General features: G+C 45.9%; 4 protein-coding genes across 4 annotated transcripts; 3 read left to right on the top strand and 1 right to left on the bottom strand.

Moving 5' to 3' along the window:
- Nucleotides 1-715: 715 nt before the first annotated feature.
- On the top strand, nt 716-5,354 carry GL218_06956 (Multidrug resistance protein 1B; the record flags this gene model as incomplete). Its single annotated transcript, XM_033583693.1, has 11 exons — nt 716-883; nt 939-1,016; nt 1,084-1,111; nt 1,179-1,266; nt 1,317-1,371; nt 1,423-3,322; nt 3,378-3,556; nt 3,609-3,778; nt 3,837-4,264; nt 4,392-5,257; nt 5,328-5,354. The coding sequence occupies 11 exons, from the start codon at nt 716-718 to the stop codon at nt 5,352-5,354; spliced, it is 3,987 nt and encodes a 1,328-aa protein (XP_033432881.1).
- Nucleotides 5,355-6,508: 1,154 nt separating this feature from the next.
- GL218_06955 (uncharacterized protein) lies at nt 6,509-7,137 on the bottom strand (the record flags this gene model as incomplete). The annotated part of the gene is made up of 3 exons (XM_033583692.1): nt 6,509-6,728; nt 6,793-6,911; nt 7,018-7,137. The coding sequence occupies 3 exons, from the start codon at nt 7,135-7,137 to the stop codon at nt 6,509-6,511; spliced, it is 459 nt and encodes a 152-aa protein (XP_033432880.1).
- A 456-nt stretch (nt 7,138-7,593) lies between these two features.
- Nucleotides 7,594-8,858, top strand: GL218_06954 (Protein PXR1; the record flags this gene model as incomplete). Its single annotated transcript, XM_033583691.1, has 3 exons — nt 7,594-7,616; nt 7,677-8,778; nt 8,835-8,858. 3 exons carry the CDS (start codon nt 7,594-7,596, stop codon nt 8,856-8,858), a joined length of 1,149 nt encoding a protein of 382 aa, XP_033432879.1.
- Nucleotides 8,859-9,408: 550 nt separating this feature from the next.
- Nucleotides 9,409-13,575, top strand: GL218_06953 (uncharacterized protein; the record flags this gene model as incomplete). Its single annotated transcript, XM_033583690.1, has 10 exons — nt 9,409-9,591; nt 9,645-10,420; nt 10,469-10,508; nt 10,561-10,975; nt 11,030-11,195; nt 11,456-11,966; nt 12,021-12,336; nt 12,386-12,549; nt 12,601-13,092; nt 13,153-13,575. The coding sequence occupies 10 exons, from the start codon at nt 9,409-9,411 to the stop codon at nt 13,573-13,575; spliced, it is 3,486 nt and encodes a 1,161-aa protein (XP_033432878.1).
- Between the last annotated feature and the right edge of the window lie 3,405 nt (nt 13,576-16,980).

Here is a 16,980-nt window from a genome sequence, read left to right as displayed (position 1 = left end):
TTTCCTGGTAGGTTGCATGGTAGGACTTCAAATTAGCCCGATCGCATTCGATTTGACATTTACATATTTAGAACATGCGTAATGATTATTTGCAGGGTATTGAATGGACTAGACTACCTAAGACTAACAGGTAACTATGTAAGACCGGGGTCGGGGAGCCTTAGAACACCGAAACTACCCACACCCGCGTCGTTGTTCTTCCCGTATATACGCCGTATTTGGAGAAGTTTATAGGATCCGCGATTGGTCTAGGCTTCGGTTAGATCTTGATGACACCCGGCCTCGCGTATTAGCGTAGGGCGGCCCTGGGTAAGGCAGAATTGAAGATTTATAGAATCCCGTACCTGGTTGATCATTTCAATATACCTCTTTTTTAATTCGACAGCTTCCCCAAAAGCGGGTTCCGCCCCGACCCTATTACATAGGTATACATATATACATACATAGTACATAGGACTCGCCTTTGACGTGCGTTTTTAAACCTTGTCGAGAAGGCAACGGAAAAGTTATTAGTTGCCTGTTTCATCTCGGTTGGGTTCATTAGCTCAGTCCTTGGCAAACCCATCCATCGCATCCAGGCTACATAACCACGTCTTACATAAAGTCCTACATATCTACGATTCGTTTCCATATGGTTTTAACGACTTTACGTGTACCTATGTAAGGGTATCTGTCCATCTATCTGGTTGATTTGCTATATGGCAAGTTGTTCGTTATGGGGAATGAAGCAACAGACCCGAAGGCGACTTTAGAGTCTGCCATCGACGAGAAGATGGCGCCGCCGACTGCGTCTACTGATAATGCGATTACTACGGAAGAAGAGAAAGCAAGACGCGATGCTAAGCTCCGGCCGGAAAGGGAGGCTGTTTTTAGCGACTACATTGTTTGTGCCTCGCCAAGTATCACGACATATCTGTATATTGCTGACACCGGTTTAGAGGATCTTTAAATATGCTACCTTTTGGGATTTCGTTCTCATGGTTGCTGCAGTTATAGCAGCCGGAGGATCAGGTGTCGTACGTATAAATCTTATGACTAGACTTTGAGTATACCAAGTAGACTAATAGTTTGTCTAAATTAAAGACCCTCCCACTGATGAACGTTGTGTTCGGTAAGACTTCTTTATGCCCAGGCATAAACAGGTAGAATTTCGCTGTAGATACTTATTAGTCTAATAGGTGCACTTGTCGGCGACTTCAATGGTTACTTTCTCCCTGTTCCTACGCAAACAGAGGCTCAATTCCGGGCCTCTCTTAACAGGAATGCGTAAGTCTACGATGTGATTCTATGGGCTAGCCGCTGATACTATATACAAGATTATACATCTTCATTCTATTTATTGCGAGATTCGTTCTCACGTATATTAACAAGGTATATTGATATTCAGCACTTGCCGTATAGAATGTCTGCTCACAGCCATAGTTTGCCTACCGGCTAATTGGTATTCGGATGTCTGCAGCTATCAGACTTGATTATCTTCGCTGTCTGTTCAGCCAAACGATTCACGTCCTAGACTCGATGCCCCCTGGTGCTGCAGCAGGGACGATCACAACGACGGCGAATACGCTTCAGCTGGGCGTTTCGGAGAAGCTTGGCGTCTTCGTCGAATTCGTTGTCATGATAATTGCTGCCACGATCATCGCATTCGTCTACAACTGGGCTCTTGCTCTGGTGACATGCTCTGTTCTTCTATTTATCCTCATCGTCATAAGTATTATCATCCCATTCTATGTCAAGGGGACGACCAAAGTCACCAGGGCGGAGACCAAATCGTCTTCGGTAGCGAACGAGGCCTTCTCGGCTATCCGTATGGTGGTTGCGTGCGGTGCCGAGTCCCAAGTTGCTAAGCGTTTCGCTGCTTGGGCTCAACAAGGACAGAAGCATGGCCAAAGGATTTCGCCCCTTATCGGCATGCAGATGTGTTTGGTTTTCTTCGCATTTAACGCCGCATTTGGGCTTGCGTTCTGGTACGGATCCAGGTCATTTGTCGAGGGCCGACTCAATAATGTAGGTACCATCGTCGTGGTGCTTATGTCGGTCATGATGATGATTATTTCCATCGAACGAATTTCGACGCCACTCATCGCAATGGGTAAGGCTACGGTGGCTGCCTGTGAATTTTTTACCGTCATAGATGCCCCTCGACCGAACACCGGCGAACTTAAGGAACCCGATGTTTCAGCGAGCAGCGATATTGTCTTCAAGGACGTGGATTTTGCGTACCCGAGTCGACCGCATGTCAAAGTCTTAGACCAACTTAACCTTCGAATCGAAGCAGGGAAACTTACGGCTATTGTTGGACCTTCTGGGTCTGGTAAAAGTACTATAGTCGGCCTGATCGAACGATGGTATACTCTACATGACCAATACATCATTGCGAAGGCTATCGAAAAAGACCCGGCAAAGGAGGCAGCGAAGAAGGGTAAGGGAAAGAAGAAAAGCCAAGACGATTCTGACGACGAAACCCCCGCTGCTGAAGTCGAAGACACTGGTCCGGCCGTAGAATTAAAGGGATCGATAGCTACCTGTAACCACGAGTTAGAGGAGATCAACCTAAAGTGGTGGCGGTCCCAGATCGGGCTTGTGCAACAAGAGCCATTCTTGTTCAACGACACCATCTATAAGAATGTTGCGTACGGTTTGATAGGTTCGGAATTCCAAAACGAGCCCGAAGAACGGAAACGAGAGCTGGTAAAAGAGGCGTGTAAAGAGGCCTTCGCTGACGAGTTTATCGACCGACTTCCGGACGGATACGAGACTCTTGTCGGTGAAAGCGGCACGAAGCTATCAGGTGGCCAGCGCCAAAGAATATGCATAGCTCGAGCCGTCATTAAAAGACCTAAAATCCTCATTCTTGACGAAGCCACGTCCGCGATCGATGTCCGAGGCGAACGTATTGTGCAGGCAGCGCTCGACAAGGTATCGCAAGGCCGAACTACCATTACTATCGCCCACAGACTCTCGACGATTAAGAAGGCTGATACGATTGTCGTTTTGCAAAAAGGAAAGGTTGCTGAGCAGGGGACTCATGAATCCCTCCTAGAGAATGACAAGGGTGTTTACTATGGTCTCGTCCACGCCCAACAGCTTTCGCTAGGAGAACACACCGATGCAGATGATTCTGAGGGCCCGGAGGAAGAGGACCTAGGAGCGATTCTTAGCCGCGAAAAGAGTGCTGCGTTCTCTGAAGCTGCAGACGCGCCCAAGGCAGCTCAGTGGAAGAGGAAAGGTCTATTTGGAAGCTTTGGAAGATTACTGTACGAGCAGCGAACCCGTTTCCCCTTCTATGCAGTTATCATCGTGGCATCCATGTGCACAGGGAGTAAGTTAGGACGATCAAAGATCGTGAAAGAACTTGAGCTAACAAGTAATATCAGCATCGACTCCTCTACAAGCGTACCTCTTTGGAAAAATCGTTGTTGTCTTTGCTTACATGGACGACATCCCCAAGTTCACAGCCGAAGCAAACTTCTGGTCCTTGATGTGGGTGATTCTTGGCATAGGTACAGGCGTGGCATACTTCGTCCTGGCATATACGTCAAATCACCTTGCTCACGTAGGTATCCCCGCCATATTAGACTGTCTATATGCTAAAGTTGCAAATCTAGTACATCTCCGCAACATACCGACAGCAGTATTTTGAGAGTATCTTGTATCAAAAGACATCGTTCTTCGACGAAGAGCAGAACTCAACGGGTTCGCTTACGGCTCGAGTCGGGAGTGACCCGAAGCAACTGGAGGAACTTCTTGGTTTAAATATGGCTATGGTTTATAATTCGTGAGTATCCTTTCATTTGGGTTCTGCATTTATCTTTTTACTAACACGGGCTATATAGATTCTTCACTCTCATCGGCTGTCTAGCTATAGCCTTTGCCTTCGGCTGGAAACTCGCCATTGTCGCGACATGCGTCACGATGCCTATAGGACTTGCAGCAGGATATCTTCGCCTTAAATACGAGATCGAATTCGAGAGCCTGTACGCGGAAGTTTTTGCCGAGTCGTCCAAGTTCGCTGCCGAGGCCATCTCGGCTTTCCGAACCGTTTCTTCCCTTACCCTCGAAGACACCATTGGCAACCGTTACGAGAACTTGCTTAGCCATCATGTCGTCCAGGCTTACAAGAAGGCGAGGCTGAGAACTTTCGTGTTTGCCTTCTCGGAGAGTATCGGTTTAGGTTGCCAGGCTCTCATCTTCTGGTATGGCGGCACCCTTCTGGCTTCGCGAGAGTATAATACTTTGGACTTCTTGATCTGTTATATGGCGGGTAAGTGAGAGTTAATTTTTACTTGGGTGGCCTTGGGTGTCTCTATACATAGAGTGCCTAGGATATGCCAGAAAACCCCCATATTACTCCTAAGGAAACATTATACTAACTACAATCCGTTAATTAGTTATCCAAGGAGCCGAGTCGGCCGGTCAAGGCTTCGGCTTCGGCCCCAACGCCGCGCAAGCCTCAGCAGCCGCCAACCGTATCCTAAGCATCCGCGAGACCCGCAACAAAGACCTGGGCGACAAGAGCACTAACATCCCCGACACACAAGGCGGCATCAAGATCGAGCTCAAGGACGTACACTTCAAATATCCCACGCGCAACGTCTCCATCTTCAAGGGCCTCAACATCACGATCGAGAAGGGCCAATTCGCAGCCCTAGTCGGTGCCTCCGGCTGCGGCAAGACGAGTATCATCTCCCTTCTCGAGCGCTTCTACGATCTTCAGCGCGGACAGATCCTGGCGAACGGCACAGACATTGCACAAATCAACGTATATGACTACCGAAGGCACTTATCGTTAGTGGCTCAGGAACCGACGTTGTTCCAGGGCACACTACGCGATAACATTCTACTAGGCGCTGATGTAGCGGACGTTAGTGAAGAAGAACTGCATGCGGCGTGTCGCGACGCGAGTATCCACGAGTTCATCATGTCACTGCCCGAGGGCTATAACACTGAGGTCGGTAGTCGTGGTGTTTCATTATCCGGTGGCCAGAAGCAGCGTGTTGCGATTGCCCGCGCTCTGGTCAGGAAGCCCGAAGTGCTACTTCTCGACGAAGCTACAAGCAGTCTCGACTCCGAGAGCGAGAAGCTTGTCCAGGGCGCGTTTGAGCGAGCCGCTACGGGGCGCACTATGGTGGTTGTTGCGCACCGGCTGGCTACGGTGCAGAATGCCGATATTATTTTCGTTCTAGGCGAGGGCAAGGTGTTGGAGAAGGGATCGCATAACGAGTTGTTGAAGAAGAGGGGTGTTTACTGGAATATGGTGAGTCGTCCCTCCAACCCCCTTTTCCTCGAGGATAATTGAACAATTGCTAATCTTACTTCGTCTTTAGTGTCAGAGCCAGGCCCTCGATAGGTAAAGGGAAGAAGACGTCGGGTATAATGAGGATGAGCATACGTAATAGATAGTACATATGTTGGATATAACCATAGGGACTGGATAACGGCTGTTAAAATGGACAGCATATACATGCAGCATTATCTCGTCTAGGTTGGTTGGCATACACGACTTTTAGAAATACCCTTTCAGCTCTGGTCTTTTGTATAATACGAAGTCAACTCAGTATAAACGGAGCATATGATATAGATTTAGTCTTGACCAAGTCGAACATCACAATGAAAAATCTGTCTCTATCTTCCTATGATCTTTGTGAGGATGTCGCAACGAAAATATAGCTCAAGTCTCTCCTCTACCTACGGTACCTATCTAACTTGTATTTATATTAGATACCTACCTAGGTACGTAACTACCAACCCAGTCCGCTTTTCAAAGAAGGTAGACCCAACAAGTAGAGAGCGGTCCGAGGTGGGGTGCAGCAGCAGTTCGGGGAGGGAACCTGGCATCTAGTTCGTACCTAGGTACTCTCAATATTCCCACGTAGGTACCTAGACATATAAAATAAAATAGCAAAGCAGCTGGCAGCCGACCCCGCAAAAAGGCTCTTTGGCCTGGGTGACATGAGGCTAGAGAAAACGGACGAGGGGAGGAGGTGAATCGTTGGGTCGGGCACGTGTTTCCGATATCCATGGCGCCAGGTCCCACGAAGCAGTTTTTCGGCGGTCCTGGGTTCGATTCCAGTTCCGTGCTTTTTTTGGTATTTTATTTTATTATCCCTTTCGGTGTTAATTATTGGTTGTCTATTCCTATCCCCTTACCCCTTTTATTCATCGCTCTTAATCACGTGATCATCTACGTTGGACGCAATTCAACAGTGTCGTCTACAACAGACTGTTTCTTTAATAGGAGGTACTTAACATGTAAGATGAAATAGTTAAGTCATATATTTATGAGATGTTACTTGATTCGACGAGCACGGTGATATGAAGGGTTTCGGATTCTTTTGTCCTTGTGACTTTCGTAAGATCCTAGCTATTTACAAGCAACTAAATTAACAATATGCAGCGATATTAGTAGCAATATATCAAGGCTTTCAAGATATTGGGACCCCTTCCTCTATGCGAACTTCAAGCCACCTAGGTGTCTCCTTTGGTCCGCTGGTGGAGTTGATGATAGCTACTTAGTTTTTGAGTTGGAAACTGTTTTTACGTTGGCAACTTTTGCTGACTGAGCGGCGGCTTCTTTGCGACCGGCATAGATTGCATCTATCAACATGGCCATATGGTCACAGTCATCTCGTAGAGAGTCAATCCGGTTTTTGATCTTCTCTTCGCAAGCTGTTCGTTTCTCGAGCGCTGCTATTAACCGCTGAAGTTGCTGCTCATTATGGTTGGACCTAAGGTATGTGTTAGTGCGCTTATATATTTCTATTCGAAAAGATGAGATATGAATAATCTTACATTTTCAGTGTCTCATCATGATAATGCTTCTTAATCTTATTCTTTAGACCGGCTAACTTTTCAGTATAATCCTTGTCAATGCCCTTCTGGATCTCGGCCCGCTTCGATTTCCATCTGTCCTATATAGATTGGGAAAGACGTTAGCATCGTGTATCTTGTGGTTAGACTATATTGAGTAACACTTGATCACGACAAATCATCCTGATGAATAGTAGATAGGCATACGATGCTTTCCATAGCCTGCGGTACGCTTGTGTTTGGTGTATAGTTGAAGCTGAAATTCAACTCAACATCGGAGCCTGAATCGGCTTCAGTTGGGGTAGGTTCTTTGCGACGAGAAGGCATTGTTAGATGTAGTTTCTAATCTAATTGGCCTATTATATGGACTGGATTGAATGCACAGGAATAGTATCAATGGGAATTCTAGAAATTGGCTAGTGTGATCTTGGTTGACTGGAATCACGTTCTTATTCAGGTTGATGCCAAGGACGTTATTTGAAGTAAATGTTAAGTATTTCATTTTCACTAAATCTTAATAATTTTTTGTAATTTTGAAACTTGATGTCTGGAGCAATGGCAGTTCTGTACATATCGTACTTGCCCTCCTGAATATGTACCCCTTTTATTACATAATCATATGACTGCCGTTAAAATATTGTAATTTCAATTCCGAGGAATTGCCGCTTATCAGGCTTATCAACCAAAAAATAATTGAAAGCCAGACCCCCACTGAAATTCGGCCTTCTCAATTCCGCATACGGTGTTTGACTTGCGATCGCGACGAGGTCAATTCAAGTCATAATGGGTCTTGCAGGTCCTAGGAAGTACGAAAGCTCTTATACATATCCTGATTTTAATATTTACTAATTCGTATGCTTCTGTAGCCGGCGAAAGCTCCAGCATGATCCGAATAATACGAAATGGAGCCGTGACGAGACGACCTTCGGTCAGAAGATTCTGCGAGCACATGGTTGGGAGCCGGGGAAGTTTCTAGGGGCGCAAAATGCCTCTCACTCTCATTTACACACGGCCGCGAGCGCCGCGCCTATCAATGTCCTCTTAAAAGACGATACCATGGGTTTAGGAGCGAAGCCCCGGCACAAACAAAACACCGAATGCACTGGCCTCGATGTCTTCAAAGATCTCCTCGGTAGACTGAACGGGAAGTCCGAAGAGGTAATTGAGAAAGAGAAGAGGGTGAAGTCAGAAGTTAAGACTTGCTTGTACGTAGAGAGGAAATACGGCTCTATGAGATTTGTCAGTGGAGGCCTCTTGGTTGGAGACCAGATGGCGGGATTGACCAGTACGACCACCAAAGCTGAAACTCCCACGGAGGATGTGAAGGATGAGGATATCAAGGAGGAATCAACCACCTTGTTGGAAGACGTTCCTGATCGTCCCGTGAAGAAACAGAAGAAGGAAAAGAAATCCAAGAAAAGGAAAGCGGAGGACGTCGACTCTACGGATGAGACTGACGCCGTCTCCGAAAAGAAGCGAAAGAAGCAGTCAAAGGACGACGCCCCGCAGGATGACTTGGCCAGAACGGTAGAAGCTGAAAGCTCTAGCAAAAAGAAGAAATCCAAGAAGTCTAAGCGGAATGATACAGAAGGACCAGAGCTACTCGAGTCGGAGAAAAAGAAGAAGAGCAAAAAACCAAAGAAGGATGCTGGGCGCGAGACTGAGAACGATGACTCGCCTATTCTATCAGAAGAGACCGGGACAGAAAAGTCTAAATCAAAGAAAGAGAAGAAAGAGAAGCATAAGAAGGATAAGAAGCAAAAACAGTCGAATTCGTCAACGGATGTATCTACTTTAGCAGACACTCCAACTCCTACGTTCAGCGCTACCCCTCAAGAGAGTGGCACGTCGACACCTATTGAGACGGGCACTTCAACCCCTCGACCACTTTCTGGACGGCATTTGGCTCGATCCCGCCACATTGCATCGAAACGGATGGCTATAGCCGATTTGCAAGCAATGAATCAAGTAAGTATTCAGATGGAGATTTGTTTTGTGTTGCTAAATGCTAATCATTGGGATAGATTTTCATGGTGAAACCGGTTTGATATATAATATTAGCGATTTGATTAATCGGGGTGTTTGTATAAGAGCGCTTGGGCTTTGATACCCGTAGATATGATCCAATATAAGTCTCGATCCAAAATCGAGAAGAGTAATGAAGCTTTAAGTGGGCCTTAATATGTAGTAAAGAGACCAACTGCGCAACTAAGTCTCCTGTGAGCTACCGTAGATAAAGATTACCTGGTATTCATATGTAGGAAAATAACTACATATTTTCTAGTAGTGAATAAACTTCGTATTAATATCGTGTTACATGGTGGAAGTAATAGAGAGAGCATCTTGTCTCTACATGGCTAGGCTTGGCTTGGGCTTGCATATCCGGGGTCTTGTGGCAGGGTTAAGTTAGGCCCAATTCATCTTACCGCATCGTGCGATGCTTACCTCTCATAATGCATTTTAAAAATACCCCTGTTCTCGTTATATCTGAAAATACTACCTATGCCATTACGTCAATGAGACCCTGGTAATTCTTTCGTCTAAATCAATATACGTGAAGAATTGTTTATATATTTTCATCTCACGATCATATAAAACATGACGGATGAGAGACCGAGCCCATTGCGTCGGGCTGGCTCATTTCCGCCCCAAGATCAACTGCATTCTTCACAGCAACCTGGGAATGACTCTTTACAGCAATTCTCTGATGATGTACGACATGTTCCGCCTCAGGGTCGGGATCGCGTCCGCTTCGTAGCCGAACCCGAGGAGCTCGGTCCGGTGAGTATCACTTATGAGAGAGGAACTTTAGGCCTTAGTTAACACACCTATAGTATGAATTTGTCACCGATAATCGACATGGGCATACGCCAGTCCTCTTGCCCATTTCTCGTACAGGGAGAGATTATGTCAATCCACAATATGTATATGCTCAGCCAATGCCAGTGAATTCGGCACCGTACTCTCGATTTAATGTACCAGAGGCTATAGCGCCTTATACCACGCCGCGGCTGGGTCGAGATCGTCGTGGCCGCCGCTCTACTACGGACTCATATCTCTCAGATCGTAGCCAGTCTTATATGCCAACGAGGAGTGAACGCGGAAGAGTCAGGTTTGCCGAACCAGAGAATCTACCGCACCGTTTATATTCTCACTCTTCATCGCCGTCGCCGCCTTCGCTACCTTCAAGGTACCCAAGTGTCTATACGGAGGATGAATCTGAGAGTTCAGATTCAGAAGCCTCTCGTAATCGGTCTCGTTCGAGGTCAAGGCATAGCCGATACCAGAGCTCATACACGAACGACTCGGATTCGGACGAAGAAGGCTTTGATGAGCTCATGGGTGGCAAGGTATTTCAATTTGTCCCTTCGCGAACTTCCAAGGCACTTTCAAAAAGCGGCCATAGTATCGAAAGCGATATTTCATTCGAGAAGTCCGAGGATGGGGTCTCTGGAGCGAGGGATGAGCCAAGTGTTCCTAGGGCCACCGATGTTCTTCACATATATCAATCTCAATACACTGGGGACGCGGTCTCAGACGGAACACATACCGCAAAATTGACCGTAATACATGACCCTAAAAGGCAGCGACAGCCCCTCTTTAGATGGGTGTAAGTGGCTTAGGATTATAGATTGACAGTATACTAACGCGATTCAAGGCATCTGGAGCAACGTATGATGAATCTCGATGAGCTCTCCGTACGTTTAGCCAAATGAAGTCTTTCTCGCCACCTGTTAACCAAACCATTAGACCGAGATTGCACGAATCCCCGCCATTACCGACTCGGAACGCAACGGGTTCGCGAAGCTGCTTGCCGAAGTAAAGAAATCATCCGTCAAGGTTAGGCCTACGGCAAAAGGGAATAATGTGCGACACATGGACCCGAAGCCTATCCGCGTGACCATTCCTCCCGATGGGCGTACAAAAGGCCAGACCTCGAGGTTTGTAACTTGGCTATGCGTGCCGTACTTTTCGCTCGAGAAGTATTCGGGACTCTTGTCGGCTAGCACAGTCTCTTCTTTTCCAATCGAAACTTTACTACAATCGGAATATGCTCGCACTACGCAAGAGCGTGATATGCAACAGGCCGTCTGCAAGAATGGAGAGGTTCCCGATGGCCACTGCTTCCACATAGCACAGCTGTGGTGTATCGTGTTGGACAATAGTAAGTCTACACCGTCGGGAAACTATCTTGTATTTTGAGCTAATTACCGAAAAGCTCTGCTTATCACATGCGGTCGAATGCCAAGTTCCACTTTAAGAGGTGATATTATACGTATAGCTAACGAACCTTTGAAGGATTCTAATAGCAAAGGGAAGAAAATATACGTGTCTTACTATGACACTGTTCTTTGGGAGCTTCCATTGGAATCCTGCTCAACTTGGTTTGTAAGTTTTTTTTTTTAATCGAGTAATAGGATTGAAGTCAATCACTAAAACATTTAGGACTTCTCGATACACTTCCGCGAGTTCTGGCCACAAGCGATAAGGATCTATCATCGCGGCCGTGTCTTAACAGAAACTGATTGGCCACGTATGGTCAATATGGTGAAGAATGTGAATACTAGAGTCGTTCTTGACCTTCGTTTATGGCATGTCCCCCTTACGATTATTACAGATGAAGGATCGACTAACATGAAGGAAGGATACACCCGTCTCCTCCAGCTATTGGTGTTTTACAACCAATTAGAGAAGAAGTCAAAGGCGTCGAACGCAAAGAATCAGCGACAGAGAATACCGATAACAAGAACACAAAGGTTGAGAAATATCAGACTACTGACGACAAATTTCACGTATTCTCGTGGCTGGAAATGGCTGAAAGTGAGGACGACAGTGGAGAGCTGGATGTCGAAGCGCTGGTTACAAACCTCCAAGAAGCAGAAGATTACCTACTCAAGTCGACAAGTTTGAGGGATCGAAATGCATACCACAACTGCAATGTGTCTTCACAGAGCTCTGTCCACGCATATCTAAGAGGTAAAGGGTTGAGGATAGAAAAGACTGACGAAAATTCCGCGGAAAAGCGAGGGTACGAAACCAAAATCGATTTCTATAACGCGGCCGATATTATTTTCTCTTTCTTCCTCCCACAAGTATTAAGCGAAGACGCGCCGACAATAGGGAAGTTCTGGGGTGCGGTTGAGAGCTTAGTAGAGGTACGGTTTCTAGTTGGCCTTAAGCTACGGCGAAGTGATCTAACTGGGAACTAGATACCAGACGCAAGAGTCAATGAGGACAATCGAATTGAACGAGAAAGAGTATCACAACGGAATGCTAACATACACAATAACCTGCACCCGCTTAGATCTACTCTCAGAGGACTAACGAGAGTGATAAAATCATTCCAGGATATTCTATCCCACGCGCCAGCCTCTCTCCGAACTAAGGTAGAGGTGCCCGACGGTCTCGTCCGTGCTTGGTTACATTTGGTCATCGCCCTTATTCAGGCGTCACAAAACGACGAAGCTTGGAACGAAAACATAAACGTCGCGGAAGCTTTGATACGAAGAGGAATGGACGACATCAGTAAGTGAACAGTTAAGACCATTTCTATACCTATAAAACCTGTGCTAAGCTGTCGTCGTCGAAGTGGACGAATTGCCTACGGAGGACCTGCTCTCCAGCTCCGTAATCCAACCGATGGAACTCGTCACATTAATTAGTTTAAAGCTACTCCAAGACTCTACGGGGACGTATTCAAGTATTAATGATACATATTCTAATTATCTCAAAGGACTGGTAAGTCTCACTAATCCCCTAGATTTACATATTGATACGAAACAAGCTTAGGAGAATGATATCACCGCCAACACCTCCGATCGTTCGCATCAGTTCCGCATCACTCTTTTCAAGCAAGAGGTCGCCGTGATTCGTCGAGTGATTGCATCACAGTTGAACGTTGTAGACGGCATGACTGTGCCTCAGAAACCATATTGGGGCGACCAAACCCGTAGGGAGAGGGAGATGCTAGATAAGGAGCGTGAGAAATCAAAAGCCGAGGCTGCGAGGATGCGATCGCGATCCTATCAAAAACAAGGTGCAGCATACGTGGACAAGCTCGACGCGTACGAAAGTTATAGCCATAATTACCCCAGGAGCGTATCAGTCCTTCCCGGCTCTCACTTCACGCCAGCCGGTCACCCTGACGCCTTCTCCAAGCTGGTATCCACCGATCCTGGCGGGTTCAGGGAGCTCCTCGGCCGCGAGTGTAAGGCCTGGTTGGAGCGCAGGGACAGCGAATTCCTGGAGCTCGACGTCGAGGCGTCACGGCTCGAGATCATGGTAACGCTATGATGTACGGCCAATAACATAGAAGCGAATCGCTAACACTCCCCCCCGCAGAATGCCAACAAAATCGAAGTGACTAAGGATCGACAGGAAGCAGCGGTCTACGCCTTCACCATGGTCACCATTATCTTTTTGCCACTTAGTACCATCAGCTCTATCTTCGGTATGAACTCCAGCGACGTGCGCGACATGGACCTCGGACAGTGGGCGTATTGGGCGGCAGCCTTACCTACTACTATCGCGGTAATCATCATGGGTCTGTGGTGGATGGGCGAATTACATAACTTGATCGACTGGGTGAGAGGGCTCCCCTCTCGGTCGAACAGGAGCTATGCACGAGTGTCGCGCCCAGCTGCAAACGGCGTCATATATTACCCCCAGGGAGACTATCCTGGGAGAGACCCGCAACAGGTGATGAGACCATATAGCCGGGCGACTCTGGGCCCGCCAGTGCCGCGGACGTCATGGCGGTACTAAATGTAGTACCTAGTACTATAGTAGCAGCTTGGATAAGCTTGAATCCGTTTTTTTCTCTCCAGTTTGGGAAATTCTCCTATCTAGATCGGATTCGGATATCAAAATTCATGCAGCCACGTCGCGCAAATCCGCCTCACTTATTCCTGGGGTCAGGTGGCGCTGGTTGGTGGGTGGTTTGCTTTCGATAATGCCGTCGCAGATCCCTTACACCATGCAAGCCCTCACGCAAGCCCTCACGCAAGCCCTCAAGCCCCCAAGCCATCAAGTCCACACAATATACGGTAGAACATGTGCATGCAGCTTATGCAAGCTTCCTGCCCGTCGTGCATGCATCCATCATCCATCCCACGTCGGCGTGAGAAAGAGCAGCAGTAGCTTTTAGGTCGAGAATATGATCTCAAATCTGTCCTATCGCATCGTGCCACTTCGGCTCGTAGCCTACCTATGGAAGACCGATTTGTCAATGGACCAGTAGCACAAGGAATCTGCCAGTAACTAATATCATATAGTGCGAATATATGATTGGATAAAGAATTCCCCCTCTCGGAAAGGAACCCCCAAGTCTTTAGCTCGAACTTTTGTTGGGGGGGACCGGCTGTGAGCTGTCCAACTCAGCCCGCAAAGGCGTCATGCAGGCTCCTGCCTCGTCGGGAGTCGAGAACTTAGGGACTTAGGGACTTAGCTTAGGGGTCCTTTCGTTTCCCCCATCCTCCCCGCTTCTTCCCCCCCCCCCAATCTTCAGCCTCTCGAGCCGTTCTGCGGGAAGCGGGAACGTTCCACCCGGTTCTAGGGAAAAATAAAATGGGCTATTCGCGGCTAATGCTGTCGAAAGACGTCGACGATGCGGTCAGAGCGCACCCGGCACTGCGAAACTAAGCTGCGATATGGGGGGGACAATACTACATAGCTTACATTTGCTACGTCATTAGATCTTGATCCTTTGCACCGGTAGTGTGATATCTTATAACCCTACTTTGTTTTGTATGGCTGGTTCGCATTGTAAATAAGTTGCTGCATCGATATGCGAATAATAATATTGTGGGTTGTGGGTTGTGTTTAATCGTATAACTAACTATACCTTAACCTAGGTTAGACAGTTTATAGGCTTAAGCTTATACTTGCAATATGCTAAAGAAGAAAAAAAAAAGTAATGTGTTGCATTTTATAACAACATTTTTCTTACACACTTGATAAAGATAAAAAAAAAAAAAAGGTCCATATAGGTAATCGGCTGTAGTTAATTTAAAACTTGTATACTCGGCCCGTGTAACAACATGTATAACATGTGTAACAGGAGATCTCGGAGTTTCCCATAATTCGTTTTGTGTCTAAAACCTGCGTTCTTGCGTTACTGCATGACATAATCTTATTAATAGTACGTCACGCGATTTTGTTGTCATCTCAGCAGATAAAATGTTTCAAATTAGATTGATTGGTGTAAATTTACGTACACTTTGGAACTTGACATAGGTATATGTAATCGCGTTGTTGCTCCTTTAGGATAGCTTTGGAAATATGATCCACACATTGATTTTTTCACGAATGGAATTAGACGATTATTACGGGTGAGCTAAAGGAAAGATGATTTGCAAAGTCTTTGAAGTGTTGGTAAGTATGATTTTTATTGAACGATTTTGAAGTAACTATAGGTAGTTTAACTAGACTATATCACTCTAACTTGATTCTATCAACAATTGTTTAGATAAGTTAACGCTAATACTTTCTAAGTAGGTAGTTAAGAAAATGTTAATATTACAAACTATTACAAACTAATAAACATGCTTTATTCAACTTTGCATATGACCTTTTTTTGACGACATTCTTTCATCCCTCGCCTCCTAGCCGTTATCTAAGATCAATAAAATAGGGCGACCAATATATTGTCTTTAACATAGCATCATACGTACCCTTGAAATCGATCTTCAGGACTTTTTTTTCGGTGAGCATAAAGTACATTTTACATATCGGAAAAGCCTCAAGTGTCATTCATATCCCGGGTTCACACTTACGTGTTGGCGTGAGGCGCCATGCATGGTGAGGCTTGCCAATTCATTCTAGCATCCATATTATTGATATCTTGTCAGATTCCCAGTGCGGTCAATTGCTTGTCTGGTTTCTCGAATACGAATATCTCGAACTAAGTTCCAGGACGGCCTTTGCCGATCAACTAGGCACTACGAGGAATATACCCATAAACACTGTTCTCGAAATCTGGAATCGCCATGCTATTACTCGTTCGCCTTACAATGGAACCTGTACGTAAACTTTAGACTCGTAGGAATATTCCCGAAGCTATCTATGTATGTCAATCCACTGCGGGTTGCTGCAATCGATCAAAGAAATCGGCAAGACGAAAAAGATCGCCACTCCACATCTCTAGACTTGAGCTGTTATTATTAGCTGTCATAACGAGGAACATCAGATTTAATATACACTTTGGGAGCCACTTACCACATTTTCTCTAGAGTAATTACGCGTAAGAGTTCCGACTGTCAAAATGTGGACTATTGATATATCCTAAAAAGAAAAATTATGCATTATGCATGCAGGGCAAAAAAAAAAAACACGGATGTGTGTTGTTGTGTACCTGATCATGTCACAAATAAGGTTATATCGAAAATATATTGTGTGTTGTTGATCTTTCCTCTCTACATGATAGGGCCAAGTTGGCGTTCATCCATATGTTCGATATTCCGTTAAGGGAAAGTATTGAAAGGGGTCTACCGAGAAAGACATGTGTAAGGTCGCATAGGACAGCGAATAAGGTCGTATATGAGTTAAAGATAGATATGATATAAATGGTAATTCCGAGAAAACAGGAGCAAGGCAGTTGTGTAGAGTAATATAGAAGCTGATAGGTCAGGTTTTGGTCGATTGATGAACCCCACCACACCTTTAACTCTTTAACACAAACTGCAAGTTAATATCAACCAATGTAAGCCATTGTAGACGTGCCCATGATACCATGCAGCCCATGATACACCCTTGCAAAAGACCCCTTGCAAGACTGCAAGACTGCAAGACTGATGAGATTTTACATACATCCTGACCCTACCTGACCCTACTTGACCGTGGTTTTACAAGTTATGGGAATACAAGATTGTGGCAAAGGTTTCGGAGCCCAAGCAAGCCAAGGTCACGCTGTCGCCACAGGATGAGCGTTGGGCTCGTGTTAGTGTGCTACTGACGCTACCGACGCTACTGACACAACCGCGCGCCGAGAATGGGAAGTCTTTAATCATTTTTTTTTTTTTCGAATATTTAACTTTGTGTCAGTTCCTGTCTTCGGTTCGTTTTTAATTTTCGTGTATTCTCTACTCTTTAAGAGGTGATAGTTGGGTGAAACCTATTTTATTGGAATAACTTCTAGAACTTATTATTATTCTTATCTACCTATTTATGGTT

The sequence above is a fragment of the Daldinia childiae genome (assembly GCF_008694065.1).
Source record: "Daldinia childiae strain JS-1345 chromosome Unknown Scaffold8, whole genome shotgun sequence".
Lineage (NCBI taxonomy): Eukaryota > Fungi > Ascomycota > Sordariomycetes > Xylariales > Hypoxylaceae > Daldinia > Daldinia childiae.
This window is presented reverse-complemented; position numbering and strand designations above follow the sequence as displayed.